The 16,316-nt window shown below is 36.6% G+C and overlaps 1 protein-coding gene across 1 annotated transcript in view; it reads right to left on the reverse strand.

Annotated features, from left to right (window-relative positions):
* Positions 1-16,316, reverse strand: part of SYT14 (synaptotagmin 14) — a 57,367-nt gene that overhangs the window by 12,935 nt on the left and 28,116 nt on the right. Inside the window, exons 3-4 of the mRNA XM_082047991.1 lie at positions 11,917-12,185; positions 9,580-10,029 (exon numbers count right to left, since the gene is read on the reverse strand). Coding sequence (XP_081904117.1) covers positions 9,580-10,029; positions 11,917-12,185 — 719 coding nt within the window. The remainder of the gene's footprint in view (positions 1-9,579; positions 10,030-11,916; positions 12,186-16,316) is intronic.

The raw sequence follows: 16,316 nt of genomic DNA on the forward strand, positions 1-16,316 counted from the left end.
TACTTTCAAAATAGCACAAAACTACCTATCTTCACAACATGTTAGGGAGGAAATTCCCATTCCTATTGTAGATGGCTATTTGTACAGTAAAATTAAGAGAAGATACAGTTATCAGGATTTTGCTTTAAACCAATAACACAGAAACATATAGTTTTTACTGTCATTTATGACAGGCTTTTTTACTTAATAGCAAATGTTCCAATAAGGTAATGTTCATTCATGTACTTAACACTTTAAAGTATTAATATCTACGTCAACTGAAATCACAAACATGGAAGTAAATATACTAAGAATATTTCCATTATGCAATTTAATTTCAGGAAACAAAAAAAAATATTTATTTTGGGTAGAATGGCATGCTTTAAAAATTACCAGGGTTTCCTATTCACAAGTTCCAACTGAAAAATCTTTAGCATATAAATTCATTCAACATTGATGGCATTCACATCAAACATGATTTTTTTTTTATTATTAAACTTCTGCTCATGTAGTTGAAAATCAGATTACCTGAAGTGATAAAATTCACATTTCTCATCAAAAGCTCCTGCTTCTACCTTGTTTTTTACTTTCAAGAGAAAAAAACCTTCTGGATGCAGAATTTTACAAAACATCTTTTCTTAGATGAAACACTGGAAAATGGAGTTCAGATTAAAAATAATAATTCTTTCATTCACCACAATCAAGGGAGTAAAACCTTTAAAATTCTATACAAAACTTTCATTTACCATAGATACTATAATGTACAGAGATATAAAACCTCCTCAGGTACATGGTGATACTACACGAATTTCAATTTTAATGTAACTTAAAATGAATTTATTTCAATCAAAATTAAAACCTTTGTGGGTTTTCTAAAAAGAAAAATACTGTATTATTAAAATAAGGCTTGTTTTCAAACTTTAGGATACCATAATTTAGCCATCAAATGAAAATGACAAAATAAAATGCACACATTCTTAATAAAGGCAAAAAAAATTCCACTTTTGTGAAAGATTTTGAACAAGTTCACAGTGAGATTTCTGTGTTGCTTTTCATATTTCATGAGAATTTGCTATGAGTACTTTATGTCTAAAAATTTTTAAAACGATCAGGTCTGCAGAACAGTTCTCTACAGAATGGGAAACGTCTTAAGTTTTCTATAATTTCTATTTGTCTGCATTTAAATTACACTTTTGGCTTCCTTGCCACATGACGAAAGGTCACCTAGTTGTTCCCTAGACTTAATGGGACTGAAATTTGCACAGTAAACCCGAGCGGCAGTGGAGGCAATTGGACATGAATGTACAATGGAATTCACAGCATTTACAAAAGCGCCCTGTTTTTACATTGCTAAAGTCTACAAGCTTTTTATACAGGCAGGGGTGAGGGGAGGAAAAGAGGCAAGAGGCCTTTTATTATTGAATTCTGTTTTCTGAGATAAGACATGTAGCACAAAGAAACAGTCAAGCACTAAAAGCTGTTAGATGTTTGTGCAAGTGATTTAGTTAAGAACATCTGACACGAAATGCAGAGGTTTTAGAGGCACCCCTGATAGAGCTACGCTAACAGCTCCTACCCAGCTCACCCACACCTGCCCCTCGCTCCACTCCCTGTCAAAAACACCGAGATGTCACTGTGGAAGAGATTCTAAGACCACAGACTTCTTTATCTGGACAGAGTATTGTCGTTTAGAGTTACTCTCTGTGCTCGCTGTGGAGATCAATGGCAAACAACTTCATTTTTCTCTTTTCTCTCTTGGTTACACTCTTTCAAACTGAGAAAAGAGGAAAAGGATTCAGTGATCAAAAGTAAGTGTAATTTAGGAGTAGTCAATCTCTGGACTAGTAGTTGATTGCATAAGCATTCAAACAATTATTTTTCACAATTAAAAAATCCATAACATTAAAGGTGTGCTTACAGAGCATTTGTCAGTTAAACTATTTGCAATTAACAGTTCACCCAGCTCTGATTTAATCTGCTAGTGGTACCCCTTTTGATTTGTTCAGGCCATGCTTAATCTCATGATGTAAGGATCATCAGGCATTTGCAGTTTGAAGGGATCTGCCTCAGTTCTTAGAGCTATCATACACACCACAGCGAAGGGCAGGAGGTGGAGATAAGCTGGATTCTCCTGGGCCAGCAGACAGGTGAGTAAGCCCAACAGAAAGACAGGGACTGTGAAAGAGGCAGCTCAAGGTCAGACGTGAAGACCAAGCCTGACAAGAGGCTAGCTCACTAAGGCTGAAAGGATCCCTTGCTAAAGGCAAACCAAGAACAGAAGTGTTTCTCTGATACCAAATACAGGTGGCTTGAATTTACAAAAGTAGTGATTACCCGGAGATCCTCAAGTCTGAAATGAAGAACACCTACAAAGACCAGGAATAGAAGAATCACCGAGTAAGTAAACCAAAAAATGAAAATCCAAAGTTCCACAAATGTGTAAGTTATAAATTTGCAGACGAGGTAAATTCATCTGTGCAACACCTCTGATTTGGGTTTTCCCCATTGGAAATAAACTGGAGGAAAACAGCACATGCGCTTTTGGTGAAGGGTGCTCAAACCTGCAAATGGAACTGTTTCTGTGTTTTTCTTTTTTCTTGCTTCCTTGAAAGATAATAAAAGAGAGAAGATGTTTGTGTGTGTGCACACATGCAAACACAAAAGAATTCAAGTTATAAGAGTTGTATCACTGCTCTTTGAAGTTGCAATCCAGGTTGGGAGATCATACTTATGCCACAGACAATGATAGTCTGACAACCTCACAGACATCTGATGAAATTATCATCTTTCTAGCTTTATATATTGATGAGCTTTTTTCCATTTTTTTTTAAATCATTATCAAAACTAGACATACAATTCTAGACAATATGTTTGTCACTGATGGACTGGCTTTCTGAGGGAATAAGAGTATTGCTTAAAGGATTACTCTGATTTAATCTAGACCAGTCATTCACAGCCTGTCATTTGACTGTGGCATTTTAGAGACTGAAAAGCATCATCATACACTCAAAATAGTAATACCATGTCTGAAACATAGCTTCCATTATCTGCTGACCCAGATATCAAAGATTGTGGGGAACAAACTGCGTAAGTAACTTTTTTTTTTTTCTCATTGATTAAAATCAAAAGATACCAGCTTTTACTTCTTGTTTTACTCACTGCACAAATACTAAGATAGAGAGACAATCATCTTTATTCTGGCTACATGACCAACTGATGATTTTGACGAACAGATGAAATTCTTTACATTGCTGACTTCAAATAATTCTCCCAGTATCCTACATTCAGGGTAGGAGCTTGCCTCCCATTTGGATATCAGCGAGGTAGTTGAAAGTTAGTGTTAAATTCAAGTTCTGTTTTTGCTAACATGTTGAAGAAAGTCCTAGTGTTATGCTGGCATATTTCTTTTTTATAAACCTCTCAAAACTTGAAGGCCAGGTGGACTTCGCGAACTCTGCCATGGTAGTGGCATCCACATCCAGAATGCTTTGACTGTACAAACTGGTCAGGATATCCCAGAAATGGTATATAAGTACCACCCTGATAGCATTATTATTAGCTCCATTATAACTGTCAGCAACAACTGGAATAAAATTATTCTTCTGGTATCTTACAAAAAAGTCCAGCAATAAAGGCTAGAAATGAAAATTAATTGAGAAATGTGATGGATGTACAAGATTCAACTAAGGGCTCTCAGCACCTCCTAAGAAGGCAGAAGCTTGCTTCCAGAGAATTAGAGTTTTTCATCTCAAAAAGCTTTATACTCTTTAAATTACTGACAGAACAGGAATCACAAACCTAGACATGCCAGAATGACAAATCCTGAAGTGTCGCTTTGTGGAAAGCTTCCTGAGCTGATCTTGGACTTGCTTTTCTACAAACACATTGTGGCCCACAACTACAATGGTGTGAGGCAGAGTATTCTGAGGACAAAGATCCTTCTCTTGATAACAGCAGAGATAGCGAATAACCCATGAAAGGGCTGAAGTACTGAATTTAGTTATGGAGTTTAAAGCAACTCGCAAGGACTACTGCCTCTTACTCTGGATTGACTGAAATAACTGGATATGAATTTCTGTACAAGTTGAGGAAACATTCTAGCATTTTTGGATAGCTCGCTTGAGAGGCTTGTTCAGTCTTTGACAGAAATAACTGTATTACCCTCCATGACAGTAATCTATTATCAAAAGCAAGGAGCATACATTGAAAATGGTCAACCATTTCACTCCAGAGATGATAGAATGGCTGCAGTTACCTGAGACAAGTTCCAACTGTAGAAAAAAAAATATTGAAAACTACATAGGAGTGTTCTACCAAGCATCAAGGTTATTCTATATGGGACTGAAACAGTCTCCTAGTCTCAAGGCTGGTCCAGGGCCTCTTGAATGAATAGACTAATCATATGCAAGGATTTTCCATGAATTATCAGATGTATTTACATAAACCAAGAGCAAATAGCACTGATTTGGAAAGTCAATTCATTTTTAACTGTGACAACTGAACTTATCTAGTGGGTCCTTATCATCTAGTCAGATGCTATTTGAGTTCTTGAAACCTGAGTCTGTCAGAAAGTGCAGGCACACCACTGGCTTTAGAACACAATAGTCGCAGTTGTCTTTGGGTTCCCTTCCCAACATCCTGATGAAGACCTGAGCAGAGAGCACCACGGGTTAGTGCTTATCTTCCCAGCTGCCAGGAGCAGCCCTTGGGGAACACCACATGAAGGCACACAGGTTGAGGCCGCCGTGGCACTGGGAAGACAACACCTCATGCCTGCCAATACGGCCGTGAAATCCTGCACAACCAGCCAGACACGGGCAGTCTACTTCATTTGCCAAGTACTGCCAAGTTCTCCTGCAGCCTCACTAACATGATCACCATTTTCCAATCACCTAATAATTTTATTAAAAAAACTTGCAAGAGTCATCTTTCTTATTGTGTCAAAGGACTAATTCTGATCTTCCATGTTTTACAGCACTAACTCAACTGAACTCAGCAAGCTATTCCTGAGATAAGACTGTGCTCAATGTTTAAAGATAATTGCCCCTTGCTTTCATGGACATAATTTTTACAAGCTAACTGAAAGCATTTATGTACCATCACACAGGAACTGATCCTTTTAGGTGTAATTCCAGTTATATTAAAAAATGAGCAAAATATTTTTAGTCTTTTTTTTTTTTCCCGCTAGACACGTCTTAGTCATTTTTTTGTTAGCTGTTTTAAAGTACCATACTGGTAGCTATTTATTTAAGATATGTTTATACACATGATTGTTAGTATTTAGCTTTCCAAATATAATACTGAATAGACCATGCCACACGAACACCATAGTAAAGTCACCAATACATGTAAGGTATAAGAATTTGCACAAAACCTGACGGCTTGACTCTATAATGGGCAAGAGCTCCCAAGAAAGAAATGCCAGTCTGAAAGCTTCTTTTCTGAGAAGTTTATAAACTGATAAACATCCATTACAAAGAATGCCTTAAGTACAATGCATAAACTAACATATACTAGATAATTAACCACTGCCCACGAAGTGGAGGGAGGTGTGCATGTATGTGCAGGAGCAAGCATTTTTATTCATTGCATGCATGAATGCCTTTACTCAAAAAAACTGTGAATAAAGTAACTCTCAGATACTCTGGATATTAATATTAAAGATACACAAAATAATTGTTTTTGCACATACAATTGCCTACACCCTCCACTCCTTGTTACGGGGACCATATCTGGAAGTTTAGTAGGTTACAAATGGAGAATACTATAGAAAGAAAGACAAATAAATGTAACTCTCCACAGTAAACATCTTGTTACTGACAATACATAATAAACAACTACTAGAGTTGCTTAGCAGGAATAGGTATACGTTTTGGTCGTTCAAATTTCACTTCCAAATCAATTGAAAAAATAAAACCCCAACTGTTGTTATTCTACACCAAAAGCAACCTATGGGGTGGTGAAGAGGATTAGACTTGTTTTTTTGATATTTTCCAAACAGATTTCACTTAACAAACCGCTTGTATGCTTTTATAATCACATCATACTGGAGGCTGTTGTTCACTGTCAGGAAAATTTCTCTGGGTGAGAAGAATGAAGAGCAACTAAAACCAGGTCCAGGGGGACTTCCTGAAGAAAAATAAACTGCATCACAATAGATTCTAAACTCCAAAGGGGGTGAACAAAAATTTGTCTACAATTGTACTAAAAGGAAAATTTCTCTAAAGCATCAACAAAAGTCTTCCTAAGAAAACTATACTCAGACAAAACCACAACGTATACCCCTGTTGTTGACTTCTGATGCAACGGCCAACTTCCATCAAATCTGAAAGGGACACTGTCTCAGATGCCAGTGACACCGGCACTTTGGCAAGCCCATATTGGTTCTGTTGCTTCCTCCTCACTCAAGCGCACGCTGAACTCGGAAGGAAGCGTGTGAGAAACAAGGGGGCCGAGGAGAAATTCCCTGTTTTGTAGGAGAACTGCACCAATGCAGGACTGTTAAAGGCCATCAGCAATAGGACTGGTGATAAGAGCTCCTCATAGAAGACATTATACGCAACGTAGGAAGGTGAGGAACATGGTGAAATCTTGAGTGAGACAGTTTGTGAATATATTTGTAAATTTGAAGCAATGTGTAGCTTTGAAACCTATTTAAGGAACATACTATTAATAGTCTCATGTACTCACCATAACATGCACTTGTCCACATTTTAACAATAAGCAGAGAGTTGCAGGCCCTACTCATGTGAGGACTATGTTTGAAAGGCACTGAACTTGTTGGTCTACCTTTAACCAGATTCCCTTGTGAATAGCTTTAAGGTATAACTGAAAAACCACTAAACTTCACAGGATACTTACTGTTCTTATACAATCAGAAGGCAGATGATTAGCTAATACATTAATAAAATATCTGGCACAGACAGAAGCAAATAAAATACATTTCTGCAGATGAGATTAGCAGAGATGTTTCAATGGATTAGAAAGTTTCAGTGACAGAGGGTATATTTAATATATAAAATCCATATAATGAGAAGCAGTGGAAAAAAATAGGACAACTGTAATGTGTCCAAGAAATATCTTTGTGAAAAGGCTGTCAAAAATAAACACCTCTCAGCAACAAAGCACTCTGCAACTGAACAAGGCAATTTTAATTCACAAGTTACCTCATAATGGATTTTGTAATTAGAAATATCTCTGAACAGCTGGATCTCTACAAATTTAAATACCACTTACCTTCTCCTATTAAATAACTCCTGCCTGGCATTTATCATTAGTTGGACATAAATATTGCTGTTAGTTTATTGTAGGAAAAGGACAGTTGAGAATGAGTACAACCAATGTGTATAAATAGACCCAGAGGCAAACACCTGAGAAGGGTAAGAATTAATTAAGCTCAAGCACCCTGCTGGCATAAGAACAAATGGTAATAAATTGGTCATGAAGAAATTCAGGTTGGAACTGAAACAACCTGATATTTTCAGACAAAAATTCACAGTTTTGCTATCAGGATGACCTGGCTGTTTGCAATAACAAGGGCTTGAACTCAAGTGACCCAGGATGGCCCCCACTTTCAGTCAGATATCCTAAAAATGCAACAAATTTCAACACATTTCATCCTGTAGTAAATCTGCTCGCAGAAAAAATATTATATAGGCTATAAACAATAATAGAAAAACACCTATAAACTCAGAGGTGAATGACTTTCCAACCGTTTAAAGACTGATTTACATAGTTCCAGAAAACCACAGATCCTCATTCAAGTTAGAAACTGCGAAGGTTCCTTTCCAGCAACAGGTAGGGCTAAGATATAATAAATCTGCCTAAACCCCATTACAGCAACAAGCTCTGGAAGATCCTTTCACTGCCTACCAATATTCCTTATTCTTGTTCCTTCCCACCAAAAAAACAAGGAGAGAAAAATTCAGACATGGCATCCCTTACCGTCATAAAATATATATAACAAACTTCTTATCTTTGGTGCCTTCTGGAATTTTACTCTCCCTGCCACAAAAGCTCAAGAAAACACACAAGAATAACCAATGCATATATGGGATATAAGAACCAATCAAAAGCCTGGCCCATTCATTGGCCTGTTTCACTAACTTGGGTAAATTTTACGCAAGAATCTATCAAAAATGCACTCAAATTTAGCAAGTACACTTAGAATATTCAAAGCTTTGTTTCATGGTGCATTTTTTTCCTAGCCGTGAAACTAGCAAACTCCACATTAGCAAAGTTCATACTAGGGAGGTGAACCACTTCATCCTTGGACTAGACTGATTTGTACTTCTTAAGAAATCATAGAAAAACCATTCTATTGTCAGTTGATCCTCAATCAGATCTAAATTTCAGTCTCAGCTTTTACTAATTCTAATTAATATATTTTTATTCATTAAATACAACAGCATGTTGTTTTGCCTGTCTTTCATGATACTTGTGTTCAATAGAAATGCCATTTCAATTGATCCAAAGATTTTTGGAAGATGCAAAACAAACTAACTGCACTGGTTCATCCAAAAAAAATATTTTCCTTTCTTTCTCTTCTCCTCCTTTTTTATTGATAGTTCAAAAAACACACACAAAACCCTTCAATGTCCAAATACAAATGCTATATCGCTTTCTCTTTCCCTTGAAAATCAATTGCTTAGCATGTATGCAGCTCTTATGCAATAAACATTCAAGCACTCTAGTCTAGGAAGCCCTGACCACAACATCCCATTTGCTTTCTAGACAAAAGCATACTTACAATACTAACTAACTAAGAATACTTACAAAGCTAACTAAAAGAATACTTACAAATACTAACAAATACAAAAAAAGTAGATGCTGATCACTGCCCATATAGTGATCTCCTGTGTTTTTTGATAGTAACACCTAAGTTAACTCTTAATTACTGTCACTTTGCTTTATCAAAAATAGAAAAGTTATATTACTTTGGAGGACAAAAAATAGTATTAATCCGATAGGAAGTGTTGTGTGGCTATGTTTGTTTTGGTTTTGGTTTTTCCAGCAAACAAAAATTCTGTTCAGTTTGAACTACTTTTCACAGTCTTTCACTTCAGACTGAACAAGACATCAATTATTTACAAGGTTCTAATCTGAAGTTATTAAAAATGGCTTTGTGCTCTCAAAATTCCTCTTTCCTATCTTTCTTCCTTGAAAGGAAAATACCTATTCCAACCAAGATTTAACTGCAACACATGGAGGGCGCTCACCAGTATAGTTTTGTTTTCCCCTCCTTTTTTTTTTTAAAAAAAACCCACATTTAAATGGTGTGGGTAACAGAGTAAAGATTATGCTATTAAATACATATCTATGTATTTGCATGTGTACATAACATTCAACACTATATCCCTATTTACAGACTGGAAATCTCTAAGTAATTGAAAAGAAAAAAATATGTGCAGATTTTGCAGGTGGAAAGTGAGTGTACTTACAGCAGCTCTAAGGAAATTATTGTTGTGTTAGTACGGTGCTATGACTGTTGAAAAAAAAAATCGAGCGGATGTGATGACTCTATAAATATACACACTATTCTTACAAAATTCAGGACACTGCGTATCACGGCATTCTTATTCTGCCTCATTTAATACTCACAGACGGACTGTAAGAAGGTTCCAGTATCACTGGCACTGACATCTTCCCTTGAAGATTCAATTTTGTTAAGTAAAAAATCTTTTCTCCCACAATCCTCTCTTTTTTCATGCGACGTACGCTGTACAGTCTGAAGCGAACTGCATAATTCCCAATCATCTCAGACTCAACGTGATTAAATTTGAATGTCTCAGTGAAAACAGGGCACGGTCCCCGCTGGATGCTGGTTTTTGCTCTCTGCTTCTTTATAGGGAGAAGAACTAGGTGTACTTGCCACGAGCTTCCACCTGCCCTGCTGTATGTGGGAATGTCTGTGACAGCTGTCACTGTCACCAAAAGCTTCTGTTCCTGTGAGTCATAGTCAAAAGTCACATCCAGTGTGCCATATTTAGCTACTGGCTCAGGATCAAAAGGTTTAGGAAGCTGTGAAGATGATCCTCGAGCTGACATATCCTGAAGAAGAAGAAGAAAAAAAGCTTTTTATTTATTTATTTATTGCATTCCATTATTAAACCTAGCGTGGAAATATATGGCTTTCTCTAAGCAATACGACAGGACTACGATCTTTTTGTTCATTTCATAAACAAGGTAATTAAACACCAAAAGCCCAAGGAGACGGCTGACAAGCAATGAAGAAGAAATCAAAAGACTTTACCTGGTCAATACCACCAAAAGCCAGAAGCTGACCAGACAAAGCTCAGACTAAATTAGGCCCTTATAATGACCTATTTTTCTGTGCCCCTATGTTAAAATGCGTATCCATTTGTTACAAGATAGAACTACCTTACTTCAGTGTGAGTATACATCGTTTTTAAGTTAACATATTACCGTGCTTTAAGAGCCGGATAGTGACTGAGAGCACAGTGAGATGCCAGCAAGGAATACAGGAATTAAAACCCCTACTTGCACATGCAGCTCTTGTTGCAGCCCACAAGGGTTCTATAAAGTGCCAAAAATTATCATGGTTTTATTAATGTAATTTTACTGGGATTGTGTGAGATGCATCTGTTTAAAACACACCTTTTGATCTTTCTGTAAATGGCATTAGTCTTAAAACTGTATTTTAAACTTAAATTTAAGATTGCTTATTGTCACTTCAAATTTTGAACAAAATATTGATCCCATATATTGTTACAACAGCTAGTTTGGTAGTGATACTGAAACACAAAATATTTACAAGTACTGGTCAACCTACTGTTCATATAATAAGTTATTCCAAGTATATAAAACAAACATATTGCCTGTGTATTTTCCTATTATCAAAGATATGCTTATTCACATAAATGAATAGATGTCACAATAAAGCCTTTTGGATTTAAACAAAAAAATTATATTCTTATTTTAAACCGGTTGCTATATAGCTATGGGAATTCATTCCTCTGAAAGCTTCACTATTCAATTTGTTGAGTGGTTATAAAAAAAGTTGGCAGTATTCTCAGTTCTTATTGAGTATGCTTACATTAATGACCGCCATGACACAAACCAGGAAGAACTAGGATTAGATTTGCTGCAATTTGTTAGGGCTCAAGGAACATACGTACACACTGTGTCTTTACCAGCTATGAAGTTCATACAGTCAGGAGGACCTTGCAGCTGGGCCTTCCAGATGTTGCACCAACACGCCAGGTATGCAACACTGACTTACCAAAAGGTCTGCTAAGACAGAAACAGCTGCTGGCACATCAGGACTGAGCCCTAATATGCACTTCAAAACTTCAGGTACAGACAAAAGACAAATCTGTACCAAAAACAGCCTCTTCTGCACATGACATCACTAATATAGAGTCACCCACAGATGTCAGTGCAGTAACTGGTTGTTAAAGACATTTCAAGGAAATATGTGTCAGAAATCTTCACAGTACAAACAAATAGATATTACAGTTCATGGCAGAAAAAAGGAAAGTTAAGTGGACCAAATCTCTATACTACCATCAACAATTTAAAAATGTGTGATGATTTTTTTTCATAAACCACATTTTTCATTATGGGGTGTTCAGTTCAAAAAGTGTTAACAGCTTTTTTTTTTTAATTTGTGTTGTTTGAAAAATTATGTGGGGAAAAAAAGTAATTTTGACTACCGTCCGTATAGTGAACTTTTCTGACTGATTTAAAAAAATAATTCTCTCTTACTGGGAGCTTGTTCTAAAGTTAAGATGCCATAAAGAGAACTATAAAGAATAATCAGAAATTCCATTGTAGTATTTTCTGACAAACTAATTGCTTTTTAAAATAGGCTGCAATATTAGTGTTCATGCAACTGTGCATTGACATTGAGATAAAAAAAGCTCTCCAAAGGTTGCACTGCATGATGCTTCAGAACACGCAACGGTTTTCATTTACCTCTGGACTAAGGACAGCTGTGCTATCACTCGGTACATCCTCTTCGTATCCTTTGTTATGGAAGCTTTCTATTTCGTGTCCTGTGCTTCCCTCACTTGGGCACTTATATGAACATCTCGGACTGTTGCTACAGTGGGAAAATTCACATTTGCTGTCTCCGACTTCAGAAGGTGTACATGAAAGATGAGGAGAACCACTATCATCCTGGTACGGAGGCGGCTGCAGTTCATCTAGCGGAGGTGTTCTTCTCATCCTCTGAATGCAGTTTGCTGAGAATAAGTGAAAATTCTTTACTTACTTTCTGATTATTTACTATTGAAACAGTTCTGTGGAAAATGGTAAGTCTAAATACCTGGATAGAGTATTTAAAAATCGATAGATATATTTTTTTACTTTGCATTTCAAATTAGATAACAAATAGTACTGAAAAATATGTTGAAAAATGAAAATGAATGATCTCTCAGATTAAAGAGATTTAGATAAGTATTAAGTATATAGTCACAATGGATTGCATAAACTGTACCTAAACAAATATAGCACAAATACAACACAACAAAAATTTTAGGCTTGAATTTCAGGGATGCTTACCTTGCAAAAACCTTTGGATATCTTAAGTCAGATTCTGTGCAGGGGGAATGTAGACCAATTAAGGAAACAAAATGCACTCCCTAAAGCCATGATTTCAAACCTTTGATTACCTCCCACGCAGTTGCTCACCCAGGGAGATATTAAACTCCGAAGACAAGGTACTAATAAAGGCAGACACACGCCTTTTCACACAAGTGAACTCTGCTCACCAGCGAATTTAACAAGTGAGGCACTGCCTCAGATTCTTTTTTACTTGTTAAGGACAGCTAAAGGGTATGTATTCAGTGTCTACAAGTTAGACACTAGATCCAGTCACTACAGACAGTGGAAAAAGAATCATGAGCAATCTTGTGCTTGGGATGAATACTTGATGCTGATCACCTTTGCTTCGCACACTAGATAGATAGAAACGTGGTTATACATCTCCACAGAAAATAAACCTGATGCATGGCTGTGGATATAGAAAGTTAATTCCAAATAATTACATTTCAATTTTTGATGTCATATTTTATGATGCAGCATTGCACAGTTGACTAGAAGTAGGAAAAGACAGCAAGGTGTGCAGTAGCTGAAATGAAAGGAATACCAAAGAGAAGTAAAAACCTGTATCACATTTTGTTTACACCTTCTCTAGAGGTTTTAATGAAGATTTTGATGACCCTCACTCATAGAATTAACTAATACAAAAAAATTTCAAAGCAACTGTGTTTTCTGCTGCCAGACATACCACTTCCACTCTCAGAAAAATCTACCAAAAAAGGAAGTTAACAAAAGCATTAACATTAGGATAACGCAAGCTTTGATTTCAGATTCATCTAAGAAAGAAACTGATCTTCTTTCCCACATGACAAAGGTGGTACATTTTAGTTACATCATCATTTTTTTCTATATAAATTTTTCCTGCCTGTGTCCTAAATTCTCACCAAGTATATCAACCTTTTAACTGCTTCGGAGGTAATTACCAGTCATTCGACATATCACATAAACAAAGCGAGAATGTGTAAGAGTTACCCGTTTTGGAACAAGTCTGAAAACACAGTAATATGTCTCTCTTGGGAAACAAATAGTCTTAGGGAAAGGTTCTCTTTTGTTCTCCTTTCCTTTAGAAGCCTGGGTCGTATAAGACTTTCACAAGCTGGAACTTTTCACAGCATTTGGGACTTGATGTAAGCCCACACCACCATGGTTTTGGTGCACACTGTCCATGGGAACCAAAGCCAGACCCATGGGTTAGAAGGGAGCCAATGCATTGCAGATCGCCAGAGCTGGGCAACAGGACAGGGAGAGGACAGCTCGTTATGGAGCACAGATAACTACAAGCCCCGAGGTAACTGGGGAATGAATGCCCTCCTCTATTTCACTGGGTTCCCAATGGATCTCCTCTTAGCTTTAGCTAAGGCAAATGAGTAATTAAAACACTCCTACCGGATGATACCACAGTCAGGAATCCTCTATTCTCTGATAAACCCATCAGAGCCAGCCTACCACTCAGTGTGATTCCAAATTACTGTTACAGCGCCCCTGCAAAAGGTTTTCTGCTCTCAGTTCGCCAGCCCCGTGCCACTAACTCCTGAAACCCCAGTCTCACACGGCTGGAAAGGAAAACAGGGCAGGCAAGGAATCCTACACTCGAAACGTAGTCATTAGTCTAGCAGATAATCATAAAACCTCACATCTGCAACAAAGTTAAGTGGGACCGGCAGAATCTTGAAATCACCATGTAGGAATAGTGAGAAAACTTTATTTGCAAAACAGAGAAGAGATACGGGAAAGCACTTAAAAAAGAATAATTAGATAACTTGTGCCCATGAAACGCGATAGAAGTAATTTTAGAATCTAAACTGATATTTTAATCATCATAAAATCAACTTTTGACTCTATACCACAAAAATGGGACATCCTTTTCATAATTTATATAATTAAATATTCTAGCAAATTTAGAACAACAACAATTCTGCTCATTGCTGCTAAAAGGCAAAAAACAGGATTAAATGAGGCAGTAACCACCATGTAGCTATGACTTAATTTCTTTCTTTTCACTTGTAGTCAATTCTACAAAGACTTTTAAGCTCCCAGCTTTTCCACAATCTAACAAAATGAAAGCATGTCCGGGTAACTATCAACACCATTATTGTCTTACATGAGTAAATAAACGACTGTGTGACTCACTTTTTTCACTTTGATGAACTCCATTATATGTCCCTATGGGAAAACTGCACAGGCTGTGTGACAGAAAAGGTACTTTTAATGTAGGCGAGGAAGAAGTGAAGAAAATTCCTTTTAACCAGCTGTGATTCAAAAATCTCAGAAAAAGCTGAAACATTGGGACAGGTTTTAACTATTTAGTTTTGAAGGTTTAGTTTACCAAACAGAAATAGGATTTAAATTCTTAAAACAAATGCCCAGGTTTAAAAATCTAAGGACATCTATATCTAAATGAGTATAAACTGGTTTTGAACAAAAGATTTCTCTACATAAAAATATATCACAATTTTCACATTAATTTTCAAAGCGAAAATGTCTCCCCCTCCCCACAGCAAATGATGCAATAAAACGCAATAAAATGATGATTTCATGTTACATCTCTCTGAAGATACTGCAAATTTGAATTACATTAAGACATTCTGAAGACTGATGATATCAAAGACAAATGATACAACAGACAGAAGGGAATACAGTAACACCGAATGTCTGATACTGGGTATTTTCCTTAAAAATTACACAGAAGCAACAGCTAACTTCAACAATTAATCTGTCAAGAAAATTTTGCATAGGTATCCAAGTTTAAAATAAAAAAGCACTGCTAATGTATAGTGCCCTATCACTGATTTTATTGGAGAAAAATGTTTGGAGCTGAAAGTAATGCATGTTCTGAAGTGTTGGCATATTCATATGTAGAACCACTGTCTGTAACATACCTTGAACCTTGAATACTGTGACCAAGCCAAAGAATACCTCCCAAAGACCAGTGAATGTGGCTAATAGCATCTGTTAAAGAGTTACTCTTAACAGGCAAATGGTTATGGTGAAAAATCTAAAATTAATTGTTGCATCATATCTATGTCTGTTTCCCAAGAAACTTTCTGCTCTCAAAACAGATACAAAATAAATTTTGCTGGTTCCCTCAATTAAATTATTAAATTACCGTACCAGTTTGGACTAGACAGGGTGAAAAACAGCCAACATATATCCCAAACCTGGAAGAAAGGAATAATCACTAAGAAACCAAATCAGCTTTAGCCTGAGGTTCATACCAGCCAGAAATGGCAGAACAGAGGAAAGACAAAAAGAAAGATCCCACATCTGGTTTCCCACCCAAACTATGTGAAATAACTATTCATTCTCATAACACAAGTGAAACTAAGTTGTTTAGTAACAAACATCAAGTAAGATCTAAATCAAGAATACTGGGCATTGCTGTCAATAGGTTATTTTGAATAATCAAGCTTTTAAGGGTTAACTGCTTTGATTAAAATTTTCATCCTTCTTTAGTGGGCTGAAAAAAAATCACTCATATAGTGATAATCGTAAAGTCTTTGCTCAACAGCTTAAGAAACCAGAACTATAAGTGAAATACCTGACAAACACAAGCAGATCAGCTTTTTGCTGGTACATCCAGAAATTACAGCCCGTATGTTGTCATTAGGACATTTAAGCCAGAAGTAAATAAACTACTTCTTTTTAGTACCATTTGTTAAACAATGAAGTTTTGTTTGTTGTCATAAGTCCCTGTTTAGGGGACTGGCTGAAAGCCGAAGGGACATGACACATATCTTGTCATCGACCTCAAGGGACTGCCAGTAAACCAAGCC

This window comes from Streptopelia decaocto (genome assembly GCF_964273445.1).
Source record: "Streptopelia decaocto genome assembly, chromosome: 3".
NCBI lineage: Eukaryota > Metazoa > Chordata > Aves > Columbiformes > Columbidae > Streptopelia > Streptopelia decaocto.